A 23,144-nucleotide genomic window follows, 5' to 3' on the forward strand; every position below is an offset into this window, starting at 1 on the left:
TTCTTTTGGGAGGAATCTTTCATGCAGCAGAAAGCGAGGCAACCGGCGCGAAACCCTGTAGGGCAGTCACCGCTGATTGAAGCAATATCAAAGCAAAAAGAGCTACGGCACCGTATTCGGTGTTGGAGAAGGCCTTGGAAGCGACTGTTTGTACGGGCGTGAGGCTCATGGTGCTTTTGGAATGTCCTAATGTAGAGGAAGAACTTACCACGATTCGTAAGGGTAGACCTCGAGATAGTTCTTTTGCAGTACGATCAGCCCAGTTGTGGAAAACATCTCCCCTGCGTGTAAGCAAGCCTACACAAAAAACCAAGGTAGGTGGCACGCCTGGTTGCGTTGCTTATCAATCTAACGCAGCGGGGCTTATTTTGCCCAGTGTGATTTTTGCACTCCTACATATGGCTTGTTTCACTCTGTACCTTGTACTGTGACAAGTGCTACAGAACTAATATAGCGCTATTGGAAAAGAGTCTGTGAATGCGAATTGCGGCCAGCTGACCTGCAATGTCCATCTCTATCTTCGTCTCGAAGCCAATGGCGTCCGAACTGCATATGATGTCCATGCAACGAAGCACAAATGAACCCAAAGTTAATGTAATGCTTCTCTTCTTACTAATCAGAATGCAACGACAACAGCGCACAAACAGTGACTATAGTTAGACTGTTTGCCACAGAACAAATGCAGTTAAATCTTGATTACCTGCAGCAAGCAAGGAAGTGACGGGTAACTGCCTCGTAGAGCTGAGTACAATCACGCATTTAGATGCTTTGCAAAGTTGCACTCCTCAAAGTCGTGTTTTCAATGCAGTGGGAATCGTCGCAGGATCCTAACCTTCCACTCATCCTCGTTTTCGCAATCCTCTCTGAGCAGATAAAAGCACTAGCAAGACACTACCCAGTATTGTGGTATGAAGTTATATCAAGACGCTGCACAAAAGCACTTTAGAGTATGCCTTTTATTGCATACCATGAGCAATGCGCAGATTGTATCATGCCCCACCTGCACAGTTCCTTTACTGGGTGTATCGGTGGATGGGACTGCAAATAAACTCAGCACAGCACATCCAAAAACCAAAATAAGAGCACTACACACTAAGTCATTCAAATATTGGAGCTTTTTCACCTTCACCTGCATCGCATGAAACGTCTCTGGAGTTTTCGGCATGATCTGGCAGGCTACAAGAGGTGGAGTCTAAACCCACTAACTCTTAGGTAGTAAAGCTAACAAGTAGCAGAACATGTGATACCACGCTCAGCTGCGTATTATTTTCACTACAAAGACTTTGCTGCTGTCGTGCAGCCAAGCAGCACTCACGGCATCGTCGTTGGGTCCATCACGTGGCCATTCAAAACCACCTGACAGACACCCACCACATGGCAATGCTGTACCGACTATCCGCGCAGTTGGCATTAGGTGTTTGACCCTTGCCGCAGTACGCCGTAAAGAAGTGCCTGGAATGAAAACGTCAATTTTACGCACCGTCTAGCAGGGCTGCTGCAAAGGAGCCCCACAGTGGGCTGTTGCGCTGCTGCTCGATCAGGCCCAAAAGGTCATGAGACCGCGTAAAACGCTCTGTCTCTGTTCGAGGGTAGCTGAGTATTGGCACAGGGCAGGCGAATATTTAGAAATCACCTTGAGACGAAACTAGTTTGGAGTCTCAGACAGCTGCATTCCAAAGAAGTAGTAATACCTAATATATCCGCGGTTGTAGAGGGCCTCCGCTAGCTGCATGGACCTGAGTACGTGCATTGCAGTAAGACAAACAGTTTGATGACGCCTTGGCAGGAAGGCTTCCAGGCAGCTGCGTTTTCTTCGAGAAATCAGGGCCCCGGCGCTCGTACAACGCACCGATGCGAGTCAATTCGGAGCTTGCGCGAGCAAAGCTTTGTCATTTCAACTGTATCTGAGACAGGCACCATCGCAGAAAATAGGTTCTGCTGGCAATGGTGCAAAAACTTCTTTCATTCTGAACACGCTGACAATGAAGTCCACCGCAGCAAGTAAACGTGACGCAGCTGCCTTCATTCACAATGAAAGCAAAAGCTATGCTGCTGGTGGAAAGTGTACTATGGGACTTTGCTCGAAGAAGTGCCGGCAAGTGTCAGATATCATCGCATTACGATTCCTATCTCTCTGACGCCTACTTAGAGGAACAGGCCTCGCTTTGGTAACTTCGCGGCTTTCAACTGCAGTGACTAGCGCCTCTGGACTCTCGTTACACAGCTCGAAAAGAGCAATCACCACAGCTCTGCAAGGTGTAAATGAATCAGGTCGCAGAAAACTTCTGACATGATAACGACAGAGGATAGGGCTGCAACGTAGCGAACACGATATTTATCACTTCGTGGTGCATTTTACTTTCGATTTGCTCCAAATTTGTACTAAAATTTTGAGCCTCACCGGTCAAATAGGCGCTGTCGCTCCCACTGAAAGTCAACGAGGAGACGGCGACCTACATTTTCCTCGTCGTCCCTGTAAATAAACTCAAGCTTTTGTTCAGACTGTGCGTTTCGGTGCAGTTGAATAATAGGTGCAGCTACTTATCTCGGCTCAGTACCGGCCTTTGGCTTGAGCCGAATAAGAACTGCCTACACGTACTTTTCGACGGTGACACGAATGGTCCAGAACTTCTCCGCAACAAACTTCTCAACCTCCAGGAACCTGGGAGCCCAACAAAGCATCCCGCACGATTAGGACTGCTGCTTGAAAACATCACAGTCTCAGCCCAAAAAGATTCCACACATTGTGCAAAAGTAGTCGCAAAGGGGGAGTGAGTTCACAAGGAAAGCTTACCGTTCCACGACGAAACCCAAGGTTGGGAACTGGCACGGGCCATAGCTGCAAAAGCACCAAGCCCCAAACAAGCTCGAACGGGCTTGGTCAGCAGACTTTGGCAGTGGTAGACGCATACTAGAATACGCGCGACTCCAAGCGAGGTGTGTAAATACCTTATGAGCCCTCTTTGCAGCGACAGTCTATTCTGATATCTTTTCGTAAGAAATCGCGTAAATGCCGCGCCTGTTCAGCATCCCCATACAAATGTAACAACGTAGTCAGTTGCTCTGGGAAGAGCAATAGCGGGCCCAGATCAAACAAAATTAAAGGTGTAGTAGTCCTCACCGATGCGCAAATCAACCTCAGAGCGGGCGTCTGCTGCCTGCATCCAGATAGATTCGAATCATAAACCGTAATTTCATAACATCAAACAGGAGCGCCGGGGGCGAGTTCTGCGGTTGCCTTCTCATTCTAAAACAACTAGGGAACGCATTCTCTAGCAACTTCAAGGTAAACCGAGAACATCTACAATAAGACAGACTGCACAGCAGATAAAACGTGCCCTGCTATGGGCCAAAAGCATCTGTTTACTTACCTGTGAAAGTGCCTCATTTGGCTGTTGGAGATGTTCACATGCTCTCTCAATATCCTGTCCTGAACGTGGCACATAACTTCGGAGGCCTGTTCGTGTAGCTCTATACAATGGAAACAGTGAAGGGCTCCTGTACTGGAAGTTCTAAAGGATGCCCTCACTGTTCTGGACAGTGCCTGTTCTACAACGGGTTTACGATGACCTTACGTGTTACGGCAGAAAAGATTGCACGGAATGGCTGAATGTTCCTATTTGCTTCCCTGCAAACTTGTAGTACCTACGACGCACAAATCCCTGTTCTACAACGCGGCACAATCTTTCAAAGAGAAATAAAGCCTGGGGGCAATAGTTGCATTCAAGGACAAAGCATCCAAACAGTTGAACACGTTTCATCCGCATGGGGTCTCTGCCTTTCTCAGACCTCAAAGGCGATATTTTCTCCTTCCCGGTCGCAGTCCAGCCACAGTACAAGCCACTGGCACCTATGCGAAGCCAAGACAAGACTTAAATTTTCGTAGTGCTCCGGCGGCATTGAAAGTAGCCATGGTGGTTTCGCTAAGAGGAAGCACTGAGGAGTTCTCGCTCTCTCAATCTGCGGGTAATCCCTACTTCTTTGCATAGGTCTTGAGGTTTTCCACAATGTCTTTTGCGGAGTCGCTGACGCGTTTTGTCACGGGGGCTGTGGGACGGCATAGGACAATGGAAATGAAGAATGCGATGTGAAATCCACAGCTTATTGACACGATGCAGGATTCCTTAAGGGGGGCATTTTCAAGGTGCTAGGGCAAAGGAGAGCACCAGATAGACATAGTTACAAGTCAACGAAGAGTTAGACAGCATGAGCCATTGCTTAATATGCAATGCAACTGTCAATCTGCAGTGATAACTTTGTCACACTAAAAGGAGCCAATGTGCGCTCACCAGTAAACAGGGCTTCAGGGAACACGGAATTCCATGACGAAAACGGGGCAGGAAAATCAAGAGACATGAGATGGCTGCAACGAAACACGCAGTCCTTCGCTGAGGCAGTTGCTAGAGTGAAAACCGTGACGCAACAAGGCCTCTAACTTTTCAAATATGCGGCAATACTCAACAGCTAGAGGCGCATCAATGCCATTTGCAGAGCCGGAATTAATTTATGGCCCACCCTCGGACAGAAGTGAATATCATTTCGCATTGCTGGCCTTGAAGGACGCATGGAAACGATGTGACAGCATTGAATGTGCTGGAACTCTGTAGCTGGAGGAAAGAAGAAGAGCATTGCGCGGGCCATCGATATAATTCCAACACGTAGAGAAGCTTCATGTTTTTCTGTCTGTTCCCAGCAGGCACTTGTTCCTCGTGCAGCTCACCCTGCGAACATTGTTTGCTCCGAGAAGGCGAGTTATCTCTTTCGCAACTGACGGCTTCTCCGCCACATTCAATACCTTCAGGGTGGGGGGAGGCATCGCGGCCTAAGGTCATCCAGACGGAATGGCGGCATCACAGTCACGGCAAGAACAACCAACTGGGAGGATGAGCTGGGGAGCTCATCCAAGTTTTGTAGGTCGGCTGCCGATAGTCATGACTTCCACGTAGACGCACGCGCATCAGGCAAATGGGTTTAGAGCATCAGAACAGTGAGCAGCGAATAAACACAACACGACCTTGCACTGCAGGAAACTGCACTGTGTTCAAGATGCTGCCCCCAGGACGACAGGGTGGAGTATATTCAATTGATGAGCGCACGCCTTAGGTCGTTTCTGGGTGATTATTCTGCAGTTTGGAGGAGACCCAAGGAAAAGTTGGGGCTGGATTGCTGTGGTAGGCGCAGTAGTATTCACCAAGAATTCACTAAGACGCATCTACAGTTATAAAAGCAAAATGAGTTTAGATAGACTGGCGATCATTTGCCAGTGTTTGTTAGGTTTAGCCCAAGCCAAATGGGAAGGCCAAGCAACACGCACTGGGGCTTCAGGAGACTGAGTCTTATCTTTGCGCTTCGTCTAAAGACTTTATTTTTTTATGTTTAAAGGCCTACTCAAACGATAAAATAATGTTCGTTTGTGTGCAGAATGCTCAATTTATACGTTTCAATCTGTATATTGGGTCTAGGCCAAAGTCTAAATCGGTACAGGACATACAGAGCAGTTTGCCTGAAGGCGCCACTCTTTTACTGCTCTCTAATAAAACACAGTTTGTTCTTCTAATTGATTTCAGGAATTAAAGCAGCTTGCATTTTTGGGGGGTATGAACTAGTATCTTCGGAACATGCTGAACGCTTGTACACTGGCTTCTTGTCCGCGAATGGGGCTGGTGAGTATCTAGCAAAGCTCTGTTTTTGTTCCTCAAAGACTATCTCATCCTGTCTCTCTTCCACGCCTGTTAATACAAAAGTTTTAGCTGACTACTTTTCTGACAAATGGAGTACCACTATTAGTGCTCCTTAGTGTCACTGATCACCACAGGAAGTGCCTCGAAGACTCGTTCACTTTTTTCCAAGTATCGCCTTTAAAAAATAACTTAGCTGGTAAATTTTCTCACTGTTATAAATCATCTAATCTTTGAAGCATTATTCTACCTCACAGGGAGTTGAATGAAAAAACATTGCAGCTATCCCGAATAAGCTGGTTACGTGGTTAGGCAAGGGAGGAAGGGACGTAACTAAGGAGACAAGAGATAATCATATTTACCCAGACAAACAAAGCTCACGTCACATCAGCAGATTGGCCGAGTTACTTTCGTCCCGTCCTTCGGTTCTATTAGGGAACCATGCTGTCGGATACCCAGCCTTGCAACAGGGATAGTCTTCTGCTGTCGCTACAGCTTTTACTTTTGCCGAAAGGTTTGAAATTCTTAATTTTGACATGGGTGAGACAGAATCATTTCTGTGAGCGTTAATATCAGAAATTTACAAATTAAGCCTGGCAGGGTCTGTAGGGGGTCTTACTTAGCGATTTCCTTAGCGGCTTTGCCTTGGGTGAAAGACTTGCAATATGCACGTAACTTTTCTTCAAGTCCTCGCCCCCACCTCCCAGAAGTCTTTCATCTCATTTCTGAATTGCTTTAAATGTATGGTAGCTCCGCAAGTGTTCCTGGTTTCCTCAGCTTCACCCACTTCAGCCTCAACAGGACAGTCTTCACAGTGAAATACGCATTCTCGAGCATGTTTGCCTGTACTTTCATGGATCTCTAGAACACACCGATGATTTTTTTTGGCGTTCATGAACTAATGTTGGCATCCCCTTGCAGCTGAGTAATGGGCCTCTCAGCGTTGGGGCCTATCTCCATGGCGTGGTTGCCCGCAAATGTTTACTGTTGACACAAACACACTGGCTGTACAAGTATAACTCTGCACAAAAGTACGATTTAAACACCGTTCATGCAACCGCTTGGAAAACGTAGGCTCCAAGGGCGCACGAAAGGGCGGATCTTTGCGAAGCGCGTCAATACCACCAATAATACTTTGCTGTTCGTTTAGTACCGAACTCATTTAGAAGAGAAGCAATGAGTGGATTCTGAACGTACAGAGCTTCTCTGTGATCTTTTTGGGCTAGCCAGCGAATGTCTCTGCACGCAAATCTTTGTGTGTGTATGCGTGCGTGGTGTATGTGTTTGTATGCTTGTGTCTTTACCTATGGGTGTCTAGGTATATGCACGTCTGTCAGAGGAAGAGCTGGTAGGGATACAGTTAATAAAACTCAGCATCTGCTTAATGTGAATGGTGGCCTAGTTGTTGAGCTTGAACGATCAAGAGGTGTCAGGTGGAGCCATGATATTGACTTAGGTGTGTATGATGCTACATTAAAACGTTTGCGTGTACTTGTATGGGCGTGTACTACATGTATATGCGTGTAGTTGTACCCATATGTAAGTATGTAATGTGCTCAGGCATTTGTATGTAGTCCGCACGTGTGTACTCCTGTGTGCACGTTTGCCTGAAATCTCACGTATATCTTAAAACTATTTCCAGGTTAGTGTGTATGCATGCCTTGGGAACCTTGGGAACTGAAGGACGCATTCGCCGAAAGCCTGTTTCCCAGTCTTTTCCCCATACCACCGTGCGCCGCCAAATTGGGGAAACGCCTGATCAAATGGTACCACTGTCCTCGCACTCTGTAGCTTAACGCAAGCACCATGAGCTCCAGCAGAGAGAATACTAACCTACTTGTGTTTGCCGCACAGCGTGAGGCAACTGCTCTGTTGCTTACGCGGTCACGCTATTGTTTCAAACGAACATGGCACCACTTTATACCTCCACTCACGGCATGACATGAGGAGCATTGGTAGCATGCGGCTGATGAACTCGGCAAGTTCCTGGGAAGGTGGTGACGCCTTCACGTCGCATCATTATCTTTATTGCTGGAGATGGTCTCCCGCAATGCCGTGAAAAGCCGCCGAACTTCAGTCCGTACGAGTAAGTCCCAGTGGTTTCTCTATTTTCTGACAACTAAGCGCTTTGCTGCTTCTTGCACAGCCCGTGGAATGGGACTACCATTCAACCCGTGAGCTGAATTCACCAGAAAGTCTGACTGATACAATCCTGAATCACGACATGCTCTGCCGTATTGTGAGAAGGAAATATAGTTTTGGAAGCGCAGCGGATTAACAAATCAGTCAAACGCCGAAGATATAGAGGTGCAGTCTTATCAGCTGCAGTACCTCCTCTCATTCCCAGGCCTTGGCAAATCAGTTTATGCAAAGATGTGTTCTATTTACCGCCAGCCAAAGAACCCTGTCGAACAGTTCCACACTGCAGAGCTCCACACTGCATAGCAGGCATTCCGCATTTTTCTCTCACTAGGTGGCGAGATAGTATTCAGTTCCAAGAACAAACGCTCAGCAGGCTTTCCGTGGTTCTGGCCCATTTGTTGGTTGCAGCTACAGGTAAGCTTTGGGATTGAACTCTTCGTTTCCCCGGTAGTTGCTTCCGTTGTGAAAGCGGCACGGACATTAGGTTTGGAGCTACTGAATAACGTCTCCCATCAGAATAAACGACAACTGGGGCAAAGATATTTACATCAGATGCACTTCAGTGGTGCTGTGTAACAGACATGCTTAGCCGCGCCACTGCGATCGTTGCGGGGCAAGGAGTCGGATGCGGTGGGGTGTCTGGAAGAAACTTGTTCATTACATCGAACGTACTGGTAATCTCTAATTCTTAAAAGCCTTCTTAGCGCGTAATTCAGCTTTGTGTTCTAGGTGGGGGAAAATTCCCTAACTTTCCACCTACTGACTTTCTTCCCTGTGGTGACAGCCGAACCGTCCCACTCCACGCATGCAAGAGCAGTCCTCACGGCTAGCCCTATCGATGAAGCTTTACGATACCTTTTGCAAAAAAGTAATGACGTAGATTGGGAGGGACAGTCTGTATTTGTTGGAATAATCGGAGAAGTCTGTTTCTTATTGTCCCCCAACAGTGCGCAGACCACTGGGCAGGCGGATACTGTCGTCAGTGCGTCGAGCGGATTCTTCCCCGCTTCACGATCTCATCTTCCGCCCTTTCAATTGAGCCATTTTATTGTTTTTTTGAACGCTTAGAGTATATGCGCTGTTTAGAGGGTAGCGACTCCGCGGTTCCCACTCCGTCGAGGATAAAGGAACTGGGCGTCCTGAACGGATAGCAACCCTTTTCTTCATTCATCTGCCTTCTATCGGTTCAAAAAGACTAAATTTTATGTATTTACGTTGGTGTGGAGGATTTTAGGCTCTCATGGGCGGCAAGAGGGCCTTGCTGGCCTCGTGCCATAACTTTGCGTAGGTTCGCGGGATAAAAGTTTAGTGGTGCGCAGCCTCCCTTTTGAAAAGTATGTTTGATGGGGGCCAGGCAGTCCCTTCAGCATATGCGGGGCCGCGAAGCCCCCGCAACTGGTCTTTCGCGATTAAGAGGTACTCAGGCAGATGCAAGGACCTCCCACAGTCATTCAACCATTTTCAGTGATGTGTTTCAGCAACCGCAACAAAACTTGGTTCGAGTGAGTCGGAAGCAGTGCCTTTATGGCATCTATGCTCTCCTACCTCTGCTTAGGAAGAAAGACGTTAAGTATTTAGTGTGTGAAGTGTGGCCCTATAAGTCCAACTCAACGTCTAACAGTCCAACTCAACCTCTCAGTTTCCACTTTAGCGTTTCCGAGATGCGTATGCCTATATTCCTCTTCACCCGTGTTGTCAGGAAAGGGTACATGCCAAATGTTTCTGGTTTACTGAATGGCTTTCTTGGGTGAAGATACCTTCCGGCTAGCGAAGTTGACAGCTTTTCACGTTGCTCTTTTCGGGAGTTGCATCCGTTGCTGCTCATGTGCAGTATACGAGCCGCTTAGTGCGCGAAAACATCGGGGAAGTCTACTCTTTTGATTTTTTTGCCCTTCGAAGAGACGATGCTGGGAGAGTGTGCAGAGTGACGTGTAAGCGCAGTGGGCGCAAGGCAGAAGCATTGGTAATACAAAAGCATCTTGAGGACCCAGCCCAAATGGAGGCGACAAAAAATGAAATTGAGGTTTGGCTCTCTTTAGATCATCCATATATTGCTAGGCAAGTCACGGTGAGGGGAATTCCACTTTAGTTTGCTTGGGCACTGCATTCGGAACCGCTGAAGTCCTCCCTCTTTCCTCATTTTGTAGGGCAGATGCCGCTCTGCTTTTCCCTGAGTTTTGAAGACTTTGGCATGTCTTTAACCCGTGAATTCAATGCTTTGGCTTTTCAGGTTGCTCGAGGTATTTGAAGACGACAGGGCCGTTTATCTTGTGTCGGAGTTCTGCCCGGGTGAGGTCTCTGTTCTAACTAGTCTAGCTGCCACTCAGACCATACTTTTGGACGCAGTATGATGGCTTGCTGATGTAGATTCTCCGGTATTGTGTGTAGACCACAAAAAATTGCGCTGTGGTGGGATCCGCTCATGTAGGCTTCTTGAATAGTGCTGCCTAGAAAAACAGCTGACTATGCGTGTTATTGCTTACCTGCAACTTTACATCAACTGCTTCAGGCGGCTCGCTGTATGATTATTTGGCAGCTTTGCAAAAGTGTCCTGAAGAGCTAGCAAGGACTTGGGCCTTACAGGTCAGTAGCTGTTCATTTTGCAGAGGCGTGTCGCAAGCTGGTATCTTTTATAGTTTTATATGGAGCTTGAAGCGCCTTTCGCTTTCTTTCGCTCAGTGGCCGTCTCCTTGGGAGTTTAATGCTCTAGAAGAGGACATCACGGTGTCTTCGTTGCCTCGCTAGCGTGTGCTGCAGATGGTTCAGGCGATTGGATATCTCCAGGGCTGCGGGATCGTTCACCGCAACCTCAGGCTCGAGAGCTGGCAACTGACAAGACAAGAAATTTCCCCTCCACTGAAGCTTCATGGCCTGAGTCACTCTACACGATGGCACAAGAAGGAGGGCCGTCTTAATGCTGCTTGCGGCATACTAGCATACACCAGCCCAGGTCCCCCTCTCCAGACAAAAAATAAGCATTAGGGATAGCAAATGGAGTTCAGTCACGCAGTACTAGTTTTTGCTGCTGCACAATGTGTTGCTTCGCTTCACAGATGTACTTTGTGGCTGTTCGTGCTGCTCAACACAGATGTTCTCCTCGGGCGCTACACCGATGCCTGCGACATGTGGTCACTGGGTGTCATTGGTTAGTCGTTTCTGTTGCATTACAGTAGCCGCACTGTGTTACAGCTATTCACTTATCCTTGCTTTCCCCACGCAGAAGAGATCACACCAATGGAGCTCTCCAAAGTAGTGATTGTTGTACTGGAAGGGGTAAAATATTGACGCAGATTTGTAAGCAACTCATGGCAGAGTCGCCACGCATCACGAGGAACTCTCATGCATTGCAGTTTTTTTCGTGTCCCCACAGTATACCAGCTACTCTGCGGGCGCCCGCCATTTGTGGGTACACGACAAGAAAAAATCCGTCAGATCCTTTCCGGTGATGTCAATATGCTGCATCTCGAGTGAGCTTAGCATCGCAAATGAGATTAGAGCTGCGAAAAGTCATAGCCCAACTCGAGGGCTCAGTTGTGGCTGAGGAAAGAGTCTGACGACACATGCGTATCTTTTGCATCTTCAGGAAAGCTGGCGTCTCTGAGGAGGCGAAGTCTTTTGTAACGCAGCTATTAACGCTCAGCCCGCAGTGAGAAATAGTTCAGTGACTAAGCTCACCATGCTGGTCCAGAAAGGTTCAGTATATCTAGGTGCAACACTAGCTCTACTTTGCTGTGCTTTTCCGCCTTCACAGCAACCGCCTTACTCCGCAGCGAGCTTTGGAGCACGTAAGCCATCCCACCTAAGCCATTTTCAATTTCTTGATGGGGATAATTTCAGACAGCAAGACGTTTTGCCTTGTTGCTCGTGAATGCCTACTAGGAGGCAATTTTTCGCCGCTGCACCGCTTGTTTGTCTGTGCCCTCAGCCCTGGCTTTTTGGACAGATGATCACACGTCAACCTTTTCCTCCCTCCTGCATCGCTGGGTGGGACCCTGCATACTGAGCAGAAAGAGCCAGATGACTTAGGCTTCGTTTCCTCCTTTCATACTGCAGTAGTAGCACTAGCAGTAACGGCAGCAGCGGAGACACGGGTGTTCCAAACAGCGCAGGCTCCTTGCGCAACGCGCAAGCACTGCAGGGGACTTTTATTATTATGTTAATGGACAATTTCCAAATGATGCTTTCCCAATTTTGCCTGTCCTGTAGACTTCGCTGGTTTGCCAACAGCAGCCCACTACGCCGCGCAGCAGTTCTCATTTGCGCCTACTGCTTAAATTCCGACCAATGCGAATGTGAGGTAACAAAAAAACTAACATTGCATCTTCGGTCAAGAAGTGGACATTTGTAAACGCCAGTAACCTATTTTCCAGCTGCATGGAGGGGCAGATGCTTCCAACAACTCAGAAATGGGGGAATATAGCCATTTGGCCAATACCAAATTTACTTAGCGAAAGTCATACAAGTGGAGCGTCTAATCAGAATCCATATTATGCTTACTGCGTCACATAACAGTCGGACGTTTGGTTGGTTGCTTCACCACATTTTCGTCCCCAAGATTAGCCTAGCAGTACTTTGAAAAGCCCGTAAGTGACTCGACGGTTTCGTACGCATCCTAGTCGATGGTATAGATTTGTCGCTTTGTGAATAGTGGTTGGACGCTTGTTTGCTGGCGCCTCCCACTCTAGCATTGGACGTCTTACTGCAGAAGATTTGAGGAGGACGCTTCAAAGAGAACAGGCGGAGCCCTTCGTACATGAAGAGGTGCAGTCCTCCCTTCCAGTGGAAGCTCCCGTTCTTCAGATATCTGCTTGTTATTTCGTCTTTATTGGTGTAGTTGTTGCATACAAACTGCTCCACAATTCACTGACGAGCCACTGCAGTACTATTACAAGCGCCAGCTTTAATTTTTGAACGCGCAGTGAAGCCGAGCTGTAGCTTTCTGCGGATGAGCTGACAACGATTCCAAGGACTAAACTTCTGAGAGCTGTGCACACAAGCGTGCTGCCACCGCAATGTTGCGCTTTCACACGTCACCTCACAAAGCGAACTCAAGGCAGATTCGTATTACGATTACAAATTCTTGTACGATATCGGAGCTTGTGCAGGTTAGTGTGATTTTTTGCCTCGACTTCAGGTCGAAGCAATATTTGATGCACTCGATATTAACAAAGATGGGGAAATTATGTTCACAGGTACGCGGTTACTTCGGCTTGCAGCCATTTCACTCAAATCACATTTAAGGGCACCTTATAACAAATATTAATACGAAGTTTAAGTAGAGCAACGCAGTACTGTAGGTGGTAAAGAAAGAACGCTTGTGATAGGACACGGATGTGACCACCGCGAAAGCCAATGCACACGCTTCGAAACCTCATTTCTACCTGCCGTGACACGAGTCATCTTAAAGTGGGATGTAATCGATGGGTAATGTTTCGTTGCGTTGTAAGCTTTGTGTCGTGTTTTGGTCACTCAGTGTTTGCCGCTGCAATGATCGGCACTTTAGTGGAGGCGGATGATTCTCTACTGAAAAAGGCATTTGATAAATTGGACGTCAACCGTGATGGTAAAGCATGACAGCTTCCTGAAGAGTTGTGAGAGCGCGTCTATGGGGCCTTGTTGCATAATGTCTTTCCTGGTAATCCGAGACATGCCTGAAAGTAGTAGGTGGGCAGAATGAGTGCCTGAAACATGCGCACGAACAGTCGCGGTGGACATGTCTCATTCGACCACAGGGCGACTTTCTCTAGATGATTGCCGTTGGGTATTCGGCGAAACATTATTTGGGCAGAGCCTCTCTGCAGCTTTGGAACAGGAAGGAAATGAGGATGGAAATCTGGGTAGGGACACGCACGTTTGCACCAAGCCACCAGCCAGCTGTTATGTGCTGCTGAATTAATTTTGCAGTCATAGCGACTAGACTTGCAACATCAGTTTAATAAACAACATGCCTAATTCGTAGGCATGATCTTACATGGATACGTATGCAGGCTACTTTCACTTCGCCTCGTTGATTCGGCATAAGTGCAAGCCCCTGCCTCGGCAAAAATACAAAAGGTGGTAAGCTGACACGTCTCATTGCTACTGCAGATGCAATGTGCAAAAGAAGCTGCAGCACCGCCCACAGGGCTTGTTGCATCGCCTCCAAACAGCGTACGGGGGGAGGCTTAGCTAGACGTTGCGTTTATGCGTTGAAGAGACCTAACTTTCTTCAACCGTAGTGCCGAACTTGGATAAAACTTTTCTTTAATGTCCTATTACTCTTTCCTTCTGTTTCTTTAGTCCCAACGTCGCCCGCTCACAGGGCAGGACACACTCGAGTGACCGCTCCGTGCATGCCCATTGGATGGGCATGCCATCAAGTACCTTGACAAATTCAGCTGCCGCTCGCGGGCCAGATGCTTCTAGCTTACAAGATATGCACCAGGGCGATCATGCCGCAGTGGCTGCGGCCCTTTCGAATGCGCGTCTTATGGGTGAGACTTGCGACGGGCTGAAGCAGCATCAAAACAATAGCAGCTCTGCAGATTGAGCACTAACAGAAAGCTTTTTCATGCGCCGTTGGTGCTGCTTTTCCTGTATCGTCGTCTCCTCCTGCTTTGCAGCAGAAAACTGCTGCTTTGCAGCAGAACCCTGCATCAGGAGTTCTCAACTATGAATTTGCTGCATTGAGCTACTTTAATGGCACCAGGGCCCCACGTAGCCCCTTGGAACACTTCAATATTTACTGACCTGTCATACTTTTCTACGTACTGATGCCCTCAATCTCAGCTTAAGTACGTAAAGATTGTGTTGTGTAGCCTGGTTGCTATACTCCTTTCTTCAAACGCCGATCAGCGAGTGGATTTGTATTGTGTAGTTTGGTTGCAAAAGGGTCACACGCCATCAGGAAGCACTTGGATGGCTCGTTTGGCTGGCAGTTAGTGAGTAAGCAAAATGTGTGTGAAACACGTAGTTTTTCTTGGAGGAACGCAGCAAGTTTGTCCCACGGACAAACGCTTCCCTGCTAACAAGAAATTTTCATATTCACGACAGGACTCTACAGTTTCGGAATTTTTTTTCGTAACGGCGCATGATCTAGGCCACCTACCTTGATATGTAGGCACCAAGCAGTCAAGTAACTGACTGTGCTGCACTCCCTGCCTTAAATGCGTTGGGATTCGACCCGTAAACATATTTACATATTTGCCAATCCGTAAACATATTAATTATTCTATTGCCAGGATTCATTGCAAGAGAAACATTCAGTCGAGGAGCGCTCGAGGCATCCCTTCTGCCATGCTAGGAGGAGCAGCGAGGAAGCTACCTTCAAAGTTACGCAAGGGACCTAAGAAAATTGGTTTGTTATCCAGAATTGGACGTTTTTTGACAATTATATGGGCGAAACTTCCGAGCTTCAGCATGCCCAGGTAATTAAGTACTAAAATCGAACCCTAGTGGTTGAAGAGCTTGTGGCGTTTTTCTGAGCTTTACAGGCGGAAGTGGTTCTCCACCAGTTGCATGTGGAGCGAAGAGCGGCCCATCCTTAAGAATCTTAAGAAGAAGCATGAAGCCTCTGGAACTGTGGAACGTAAGAAGCTGGCTCGACTACCCTAAGCCTCTACTTTTACTTTGTACTTATACGCTTCTCTGGCACCTGAGGCCCTGCAACAGCTTGCTTGGTCATTAGCATGCCACTTAATCGGAAGCTTAAATATCCAATTATAACTGCTTAGACTGACATTGTGCGTGCCATCTCGTTCCAGCGGTTTGCTTACTGCTGCGTAGTACTTGGTTACAACTGCCAGGAGTTGAAGCGACCAACAGTTTCACGCCAATGCAGCAAATATTTTTCAATGGAAACTAAATTACCTTTGGTTTTGATGCTAACAACACGAAGTGCCGTTTGTGCCGAACCAGCTTGGGACGAACACGAATCCCTCGAGCAGAAGCTTACTGCCAGAGTAGTTGCACAGCGATATTCAGCCTGCGACCACTCTGAAAGCGCGCTTCTCGTCAAAAATCGACCCCAGCTGCAGAACTGAAATCGTTGAACTGTTGGGCAAAATGTCCTTCTCTGAATTGCCGCTTTGTGCAAACGAAATTATTATCGCGTCTTGCGCCTGCTATGGAGCACTGGGCATGGACAACGACAAGTGTCTCATACTGCAGATATCTAAAGCCCTTACAACTGCGGTGGGCTTTCTCTGGTCCACGGACGTCCAGTATACTTTCTGACCGTGGAATGGAAAAAACGTGCTTACCGGATTGCAGCGCTGTAGTACAAGCCCCTGCAGGATTCTACGTCATCAAATTAGATGCATTTTAATACTGAATACGTTGGATTTTGTTCTATTGGCCTCTTGGTGCCGCGTGAAACTTTCTAGGGTCAGCCAGAAGGGAATAGTGCAAACTACCGGACGTGGGACATCCCGTGCTTCTCTAAAACGCTTCCCAGGGAAACAATGTGCTGCCAAACATTATGGATTGCAAAAAGCCTCAGTGGCCTGTAAGAAAACAATGAAGACCAAATATGGTGTTGAGGCAGGAAATATCGACAGAGAATGCAACAGTGAAATATCGGACCTTCTACAATTGCGTACTCTCGTGCTTCATTTGGCTCAACGTCTTCCAATGTTCAACATGTTGTTGCCTTCGCAACGTAAGTGGCTCTCCAGCTCAGGTGTCCCATTCTCGCGACATGAAATAGAACACAGATTAAAAGCGTGCCGATAGCACTTGGCATGTGTAGAGTGCTTCAGTCGTATCAAACAAAGGTGACGTGCCTTCTCACGGGGCGTCTGGTGTCCATCTGGCCACAGGGTAGATCCTTAGGCAGCATCAACACAAGACTAGCGCGGGCTTTCGCTCTTCAGTTCAACACACATGCGCTAAAGGCACTATGAGTGGGCCTCTGCGAGGAAGGATTCAAGACTTCATGGTCGTAGTGAAATCCAAGATTTTCAAAGTTGGCCTGTCCAATCTGCTCGTAAAATTCTTCTGAAAAAGTCTAATGCAGCGAAATGGTTCAAAATTTTAGCGCGATTCAGCTGCAGCAGGCTGATTCTCCGAGTTCCACTTACGTGGTCCCACTTCAGCGAATGGTGCAGATACAGTTCCAGTTTGCTACCAGAGAAACTCTACAGGTTTTTGTCTCGTCCTCGTGCATCCGTATGTCATTAAGACGCTCTGCAGAGGAAAACAGCTCCAATACTGAACCATCTGCTATTGTGGAATTCGCTCATCTGCCGCCGAAATAATTTGCCACTGCTGAAAGACGTTGCTCAAATTGCTGGGCGACTCACAGCAAATGTTTTGACGCGCAACTGACGCAACTAATTCACGCATGATGAGTTTACTGAGATACTGCTTCGATAGAGAAGATAGCACGTTCGCCATGCACCCTTGAGCACGTCGATGCACTAATAGCTGATTTCCCTTACATTACTTGCTTGCTTCCATCATACCCTGAATCACACTACAGCAATTTAGTACCAACTACAGCAAACGGAATGAGCAAAGCCGGCAGTAATGCACAGCTGCAGGCTTCCGTTAGCAAGTTAACTGGCACTCTTCGGCGCTGCTGCCTGATTTCAGAAGCTAAACCGCTTCAAAAGTATTCCGAAGACGTGCAATCTTTTCAGATTAAACAAGGAAATTAAAAGCAAGCCGAATCTACGTAGTTCTGTAAAGTTCACCCAGCCGGATCCTCTACAGAAGCACCGGAGTAAAAGCACTACCAATGGAAAACGTATAAAGCCGTCATTCGTTTCATGCTCAGTCACCACGTGGCTGCTATACATGCATCTAAGGGTGCACAACTGCACCAGGCTGCAGCCTTGCAGGAGCTGCAGCTCTGAATTCAATCGGAACCACTTCGCTCTCCGCAGCGAAAGCAATCCTTTGCCGCTTGCACCTGTTGCCATGCTGCCGCCTACTGAAAGTTCCGTCGCTCAAATCCGTTGCTGCGTCGCTCCAACGGCACCAGGAACGACTCTGCTTTCCTGCGTGGATATCTGGGAGCTGCTGCTGGTGTGGATCCATCTCCTCCGTCTTTAGCAGAGCAGCACGCAGTTTCAGAAATTCCTGCTGAAGGTCTTCGCTACGTTTTCTTTGCTCCGAAACCGAAGCTTCTTCAGCTGCGGCGAAGGTTGTTTCAGATGCTGCTTGCTGCAGCTTAAGGGCTGTAATGGTGAGGCAAGCCACCAGCATATCTTTGTGCCTCTTGCGCTGGAAGCTGCCCCATCGTAACCCTACAGCTTGCTCAGTCGCACTCCACTCACGCAGTGCGCTCGCTGCGTGGGCTGCTGCTGCACGTAGCAGCGAGTCTGCTGCTGCTGCTCGTCCAGGTGCTCCTTCTGTGCACCCTTCTGCATCTCCCATCGAGCTTTTGCGGCTTGAGTTCATCCCACCTGCATCGTGTGCTGCCCTGGCGCTTAAATTCCCCCGAGCATAAAACGTAGGAGTACTCTCTGGTGATGCACTTTGCTGGTTATGCTGCGGCTCTCCTGGTTCTGCAGCCTCATGAGTGGGCTGCCTTGCTGCTGTCGCTAGTCTCAAGGGTTGCGGCTGGTGTTGCACTAACACCGCCCCAAGGTGCAAGCAGCACATTGCCTTTAAGTAGGATATCTCAGCAGCCATTTGGAGCGCCCAGCTTTGTGTCAAGTGGTACTGCTGCAGCAGCTGCTGTAGCAAAGGTAACAGTTGTATCGCCCTGGAGACACGCCTGAGCAGCAGCTCCACCAAGGCGATACGAAGCTGGAAGTGCAAGTACAGAAAACACTTCTGGTCGAGCAAAGCAGCTGCCGCTCTGTGGTGCAACTGTTGCAGCAGCTCCAAACCAGCGGGCCTGGTGCTGCTGCTGCTAGTCCCCATGGCAACTAATGCGTCCAACTGTATGTCCAGCTGCAGAAGCGCCAGAGCGATTCCGTGAGGTGTCTCTTGAAAGCAACATGCGCAATTAGGAGCATCGGCACCTGCTGCTGCAACAGCAAGCGTTGACAGTTGTTGCGCCGGCCTTTTGGTGCAACAGTAACAGCGCAGCAGATGCTGCACATGGAGTAGCGGCACATGCAGCTCCGCCGCCGCTGCAAGTAAAACAGATTTCTGCAGCAGGAGGGTTCTTGCAGCACACGGTGGAGTAACAGCACCGGCAAGCAAGTGTGCCTTTCCCCAATGTGAAATAGACAGGACAAGCCCTTGGCTTTCGCCTGCCGCAGCAGCGGCTGCTGCATGTGTTAATGCTACATCTCCATCTGCTGCAGCTTTGTGCAGTCGCAGAAGCTGCCAGTAGACCTTACGCTGTGACGCGTCAAGCCCCAAAGCCTGCAGCCAACCTGCTGTGGCCGCCACGGACCCTGATGTTCCGTGCCCGAGAAGCAACGGCGGGCCCCTACCACTGCAGCAGCATACTGCATCAACCTGAGCTGCAGCGAGAAACGCCCAAAAGCTGCTTGCGTGGCGTTTTGGAGTATAAAGGCTTGCTGCAGAACGCAGAGCCCCCACGGGTAGCACGCGTGGAAAGATGTGACTGGCCTGCAGCAGCAGCAGCAGAGCAACTGCTGCCATGTCCCCGTCCATTCCTGCATGCGTCGCATTCCCGAGCGTGTCCTCGTCAGTTAGCAGTTTCATGAGTCCCACTCTGCTGCGGCATCTTGAAGAGCGGCAATGGATAAAGTTGCTATCTGTGCCTTTGCTGTCCCAGCAGAAACTTCCCCAATGTCTGCCAGTCATGCCCAGATTCCCGCCCAACAAGCTCTTCGTATGGCGAAGCAGCTGGTGCAGTAACGGTCTCAGCTGGAGTACAGCTGCTGCAGGCAGCTCTCTCTGCGCTCCACTCAACGATCCTAGAAGAATATGGCACCGCAGCAACAGAACCTTGCTCCGAAGCTCAGTAGAAAGTCGACGTTGCTGGAGCCGCTGCCCTCCAGAAGCCTCTTTTAGCGGATCACCAGGTATTGACTTGCTGCTGCTGCTGCTGCTGCTGCTGCTGTCCCTGTGTTCGCATGAAGTTTCGACGGCTGAGCATAGCGCAGTCATGAGCCGCGCGCATGCATCAGCTATTTCAAAAAAGCATGCCACTCCCTCTTCTGCAGCGGCTGATGCAGCGGCTCCTGCTGTTGCCGCCGCTACCGGCAGCATCCGGCGCTGCAGAAGCCTCTGCTGCACCACTGAACTGTCTGCATACGGAACCTCAAAGTTTAAATTCTGAAGCTCTGCTCTTTCAGCAGCAGCAGTGCACGAGATGAAGGCGTTTCCCGATCCTTTCAACATGCCCGCAGGTACGTTGCCAACATGCTGTCCGCGCTGCTGCTGCGGCTGCTGCGGCATGTTTGCACCTCCGAAGCCGCCCAAAGCACCAGAAGACCATGGAGACCCTGTAAGTCGAGCTGTTTCTGCCGCTGCACCTGTCAACAGTAAATCTGCAGTAGCCGCAGCCCCCGCAGAGTCAGCTGCCTGGACAGCGGCAGCAACAGCTGCAGAAGACTGACTTCTGAGTAATTCTACAGAATGCCTCAAATGGTCAGTCCAACTGCTGCTGCTACTGCTGCTGCTGTTGTTGGAGTCGCGCACACAAGATTCTCGATTTAAAGGGCGCGATCCTTCCGCTGCCACTTGCGACTGAGCTACTGCTCCTGGTGAGTACGCTTGCTGCTGCTGGGTAAGCTGCTGCTGTTCCTGCCCCTGCGCGAGCTCCTGTTGCTGCTGCCGTCGCGAGTCCACTTGGTGGTGATGATGCCGGCGCAGTTCCTCCAGGCGCCTCATAGATCCTTGCAGTTGGTGCAGCGGCGACGCTGGGCTTGTCGGACATTGCTGCCGCTGCTGTCCATGTGCTTCCCATGCCTGCTGCTGCTCCCATCGTTCCTGCTGTAGCTTGAGGGGTTGTGTTGCAGCCATAAGACGCATGTGGTGTTCAGCTGACCTCAGGGATTGCAGTAGCAGTGTGGGGTCCATAGCGAGCTGGCCTACTAGCTGGGGCTGATTGTGCAACAGTAATGCAAGATGAAGGGCAACGGTTCCAACAGCATTCAAAGATAGCAGCACAGGCCAGTGTGACTTGCCGCGGCACACCTGCAGCATTCTTAAAGGTGTTGTCGATGTGGGGACTGCTGCTGCAGCGGGAGGGTGGGCCCAACCACCTGCAGCGGCCACTGCGGCTGCTGCCCTTTGGCTGGCCGTCGCAGACGCAGTAGATACGAATCGAGGAGCTGCTGCTGCACTGCTTGCTACTGCTGATTCTTCCGGTGCTATCACTAACGACTGCAGCAGCTGGGCTGCATGTCTCAAGGCAAACAGCAGCAGCTGCAGTGCAACGAAGTTGTTGTGTTTGCCCAGCTGTAGCAGCGCAGCAGCCAGCGCATGTGAGCATGCAGCCCCGGAGCCGTCGCTCCCCTGAACCATATTCCTAAGCGCAGAAGACAGAACAAATGCTGACTGATATTAAACCCCTTAAAATTCAAACCATGAGACCGTAGCCATTCGCTCCCGTAGCACCCGGTGAGCCTGATCATGCAGTCGTTGTTGCTACAAAGTGGCGTGCTCCAGCTGCTGCAAACGCGAACATAGCAGCAAAGGCTGCCTCACCATGCAGAAATGGCAGCTTCCTCCAGGCGTCCCATGCGCAGCAGCACAGCGAATGCGTTTACATTAATTTGCTGGATCAACGAAAGAGCTCTTTGCCTTTCAAACATACTGCTGCCATTTTGGTTGCTGCCGTTGCTGCCGTCATTGCCTGCTGGCAACTGAAGGCCGTGAGTAGCTACCGGCAGGAGCCCCGGAGCAACGGCAGACGCTACGTTTTGCAGCCCCAAAGAAATCCAGGCTGGCACTGTCGCACTCGTTGCTGCCTCTATCAGTTCTGATGAGCCATAAGAACGAGCCGCGGCAGCAGCAGCTGCAGCTGCTGCTGCAGCTGTCAGCTCCACTTCCGTCGCCAGTGCACGTGCCTCTTCGCCACCCCCATGCTGCAGTAGCAGCCTCTGTTGCAACAGAAGCGAAGGGAAACAACTGCAGGAGGATGCTGTGTCAAAATCTTGCAACAGCTGGCTCTGTTGCTGCTGCCGTTGTTGCTGTCGCAGCTGCAGCAGCTGCTGCTTGTGAAGCTGCTGCAGGAGCTCGAGACCGTCATGCAGCGGGAGGCAGTGCGATAACCAGACAGACAGGGCACCGGCAGCAGCGTTCTGCTGCAGCACAAGAAGCAGACCACAAGCGCATCCTAAGAAAATGCTACAGCAGCTAACACGCTGAATCAGTCTATTGCAAGAGTGCACAAGTCCCCCAGTAAAGCCTGCCGAAACTTCTTAAGCCCTCACCTTTGACATCGTTTTGCTGCACTCAATAGCCAGTGCATGCAGGTCTGGGCACCCCACTCCTGTGCAGTAGCAGCCGCAGCAAGCGTCCCGGCACTCCAGCAGCAATTGCAGATGCTGCTCCTCATTGCTGCCAAGCCGCACATTGTGGGTGCAGCAACCACTCCAGAACGGTTCCCCTGCAACACCATATTGGAAATCGTTTTGCTGCTGCCGCTGATTCAGTTCCTGCTGCTGTTGCTGCATTGCCACTGCAGCCAAAGCAGCATCCGCTGCCGCTTTAGCTGCGCCCTGTCCCCAACCAAGGCGCTTTCCTGCTCGAACCGATGCATGCACAAGCAAAATGAATGTTGCCACTATTTTTGCTGCTGCTGCTGTTGGTGCCGCTTTTGCAGCAACTCAGCACGCCAGTTTGTACCTTCGCCCGCGAGTGGTACTGCTGGCGCCACGACATTTGGTCTCTGTTGTCCTGCTGCAGCTGCTGGTAGTGGTGCTATTCTTGTTTATGCTGCTGCTTCCGTGCTTCTATGAAACCGAATGACACATCGCAACTTTTCCGTCCATGCTTGTCATGGCGTCTCTGTTGCCACTAGTGTTTGTGCTGCCGTTGTTTCCGTCAATGTGGCTGCTATTACCCCATTCCTTCCCCGTTTCTAGCCCTCCCTTCCAGCTACGTCTCCGTAACTTTTCGGTGTGCTGGGACTTCTGCTGCTGCTGGTGTTCAAGAGGTTAGGAGTGTGCTCAGAAGGATGCACGGCGACCAGGACACCTCACTCCCTAGGTCCAGCTCCTGCCTGTCTGTTCACGCGTGCATATTACAGGAACTCACCTGGTTCATGCTCAATGGATGCGTGACTGCTGGAACAGCCGACGGTGCTCTTGCTGTAGCTTTAGCTGCGGCTTCACATGCCCCTATGTGCTTTAGCTGCCTACTGCAGCGCGTTCCATTCGACAGGTACAGCCAATCAGTTCCTCGCTCTGTTTCAGGAGAGTTTCTGTGGTTCACCCGCTTTCTAATGGGGGTGCTTGCGTGGCTAGG

At 49.6% G+C, this 23,144-nt stretch overlaps 2 protein-coding genes across 2 annotated transcripts; one reads left to right on the top strand and one right to left on the bottom strand.

The window, feature by feature from the left end:
- Window positions 1-9,248: 9,248 nt before the first annotated feature.
- ETH_00022015 (CAM kinase, CDPK family, putative) lies at window positions 9,249-14,349 on the top strand (the record flags this gene model as incomplete). Its single annotated transcript, XM_013378708.1, has 15 exons — window positions 9,249-9,322; window positions 10,051-10,109; window positions 10,330-10,403; window positions 10,578-10,770; window positions 10,909-10,965; window positions 11,191-11,287; window positions 11,404-11,466; window positions 11,572-11,605; window positions 12,027-12,066; window positions 12,469-12,581; window positions 12,955-13,012; window positions 13,294-13,383; window positions 13,553-13,657; window positions 13,808-13,877; window positions 14,100-14,349. The coding sequence occupies 15 exons, from the start codon at window positions 9,249-9,251 to the stop codon at window positions 14,347-14,349; spliced, it is 1,377 nt and encodes a 458-aa protein (XP_013234162.1).
- A 3,254-nt stretch (window positions 14,350-17,603) lies between these two features.
- ETH_00022020 (uncharacterized protein) lies at window positions 17,604-22,351 on the bottom strand (the record flags this gene model as incomplete). The annotated part of the gene is made up of 3 exons (XM_013378709.1): window positions 17,604-21,201; window positions 21,381-21,979; window positions 22,109-22,351. 3 exons carry the CDS (start codon window positions 22,349-22,351, stop codon window positions 17,604-17,606), a joined length of 4,440 nt encoding a protein of 1,479 aa, XP_013234163.1.
- Between the last annotated feature and the right edge of the window lie 793 nt (window positions 22,352-23,144).

The sequence above is a fragment of the Eimeria tenella genome, genomic scaffold, assembly GCF_000499545.2.
Source record: "Eimeria tenella Houghton genomic scaffold, Eth_scaff95, whole genome shotgun sequence".
NCBI classification, from domain to species: Eukaryota; Apicomplexa; class Conoidasida; order Eucoccidiorida; family Eimeriidae; genus Eimeria; species Eimeria tenella.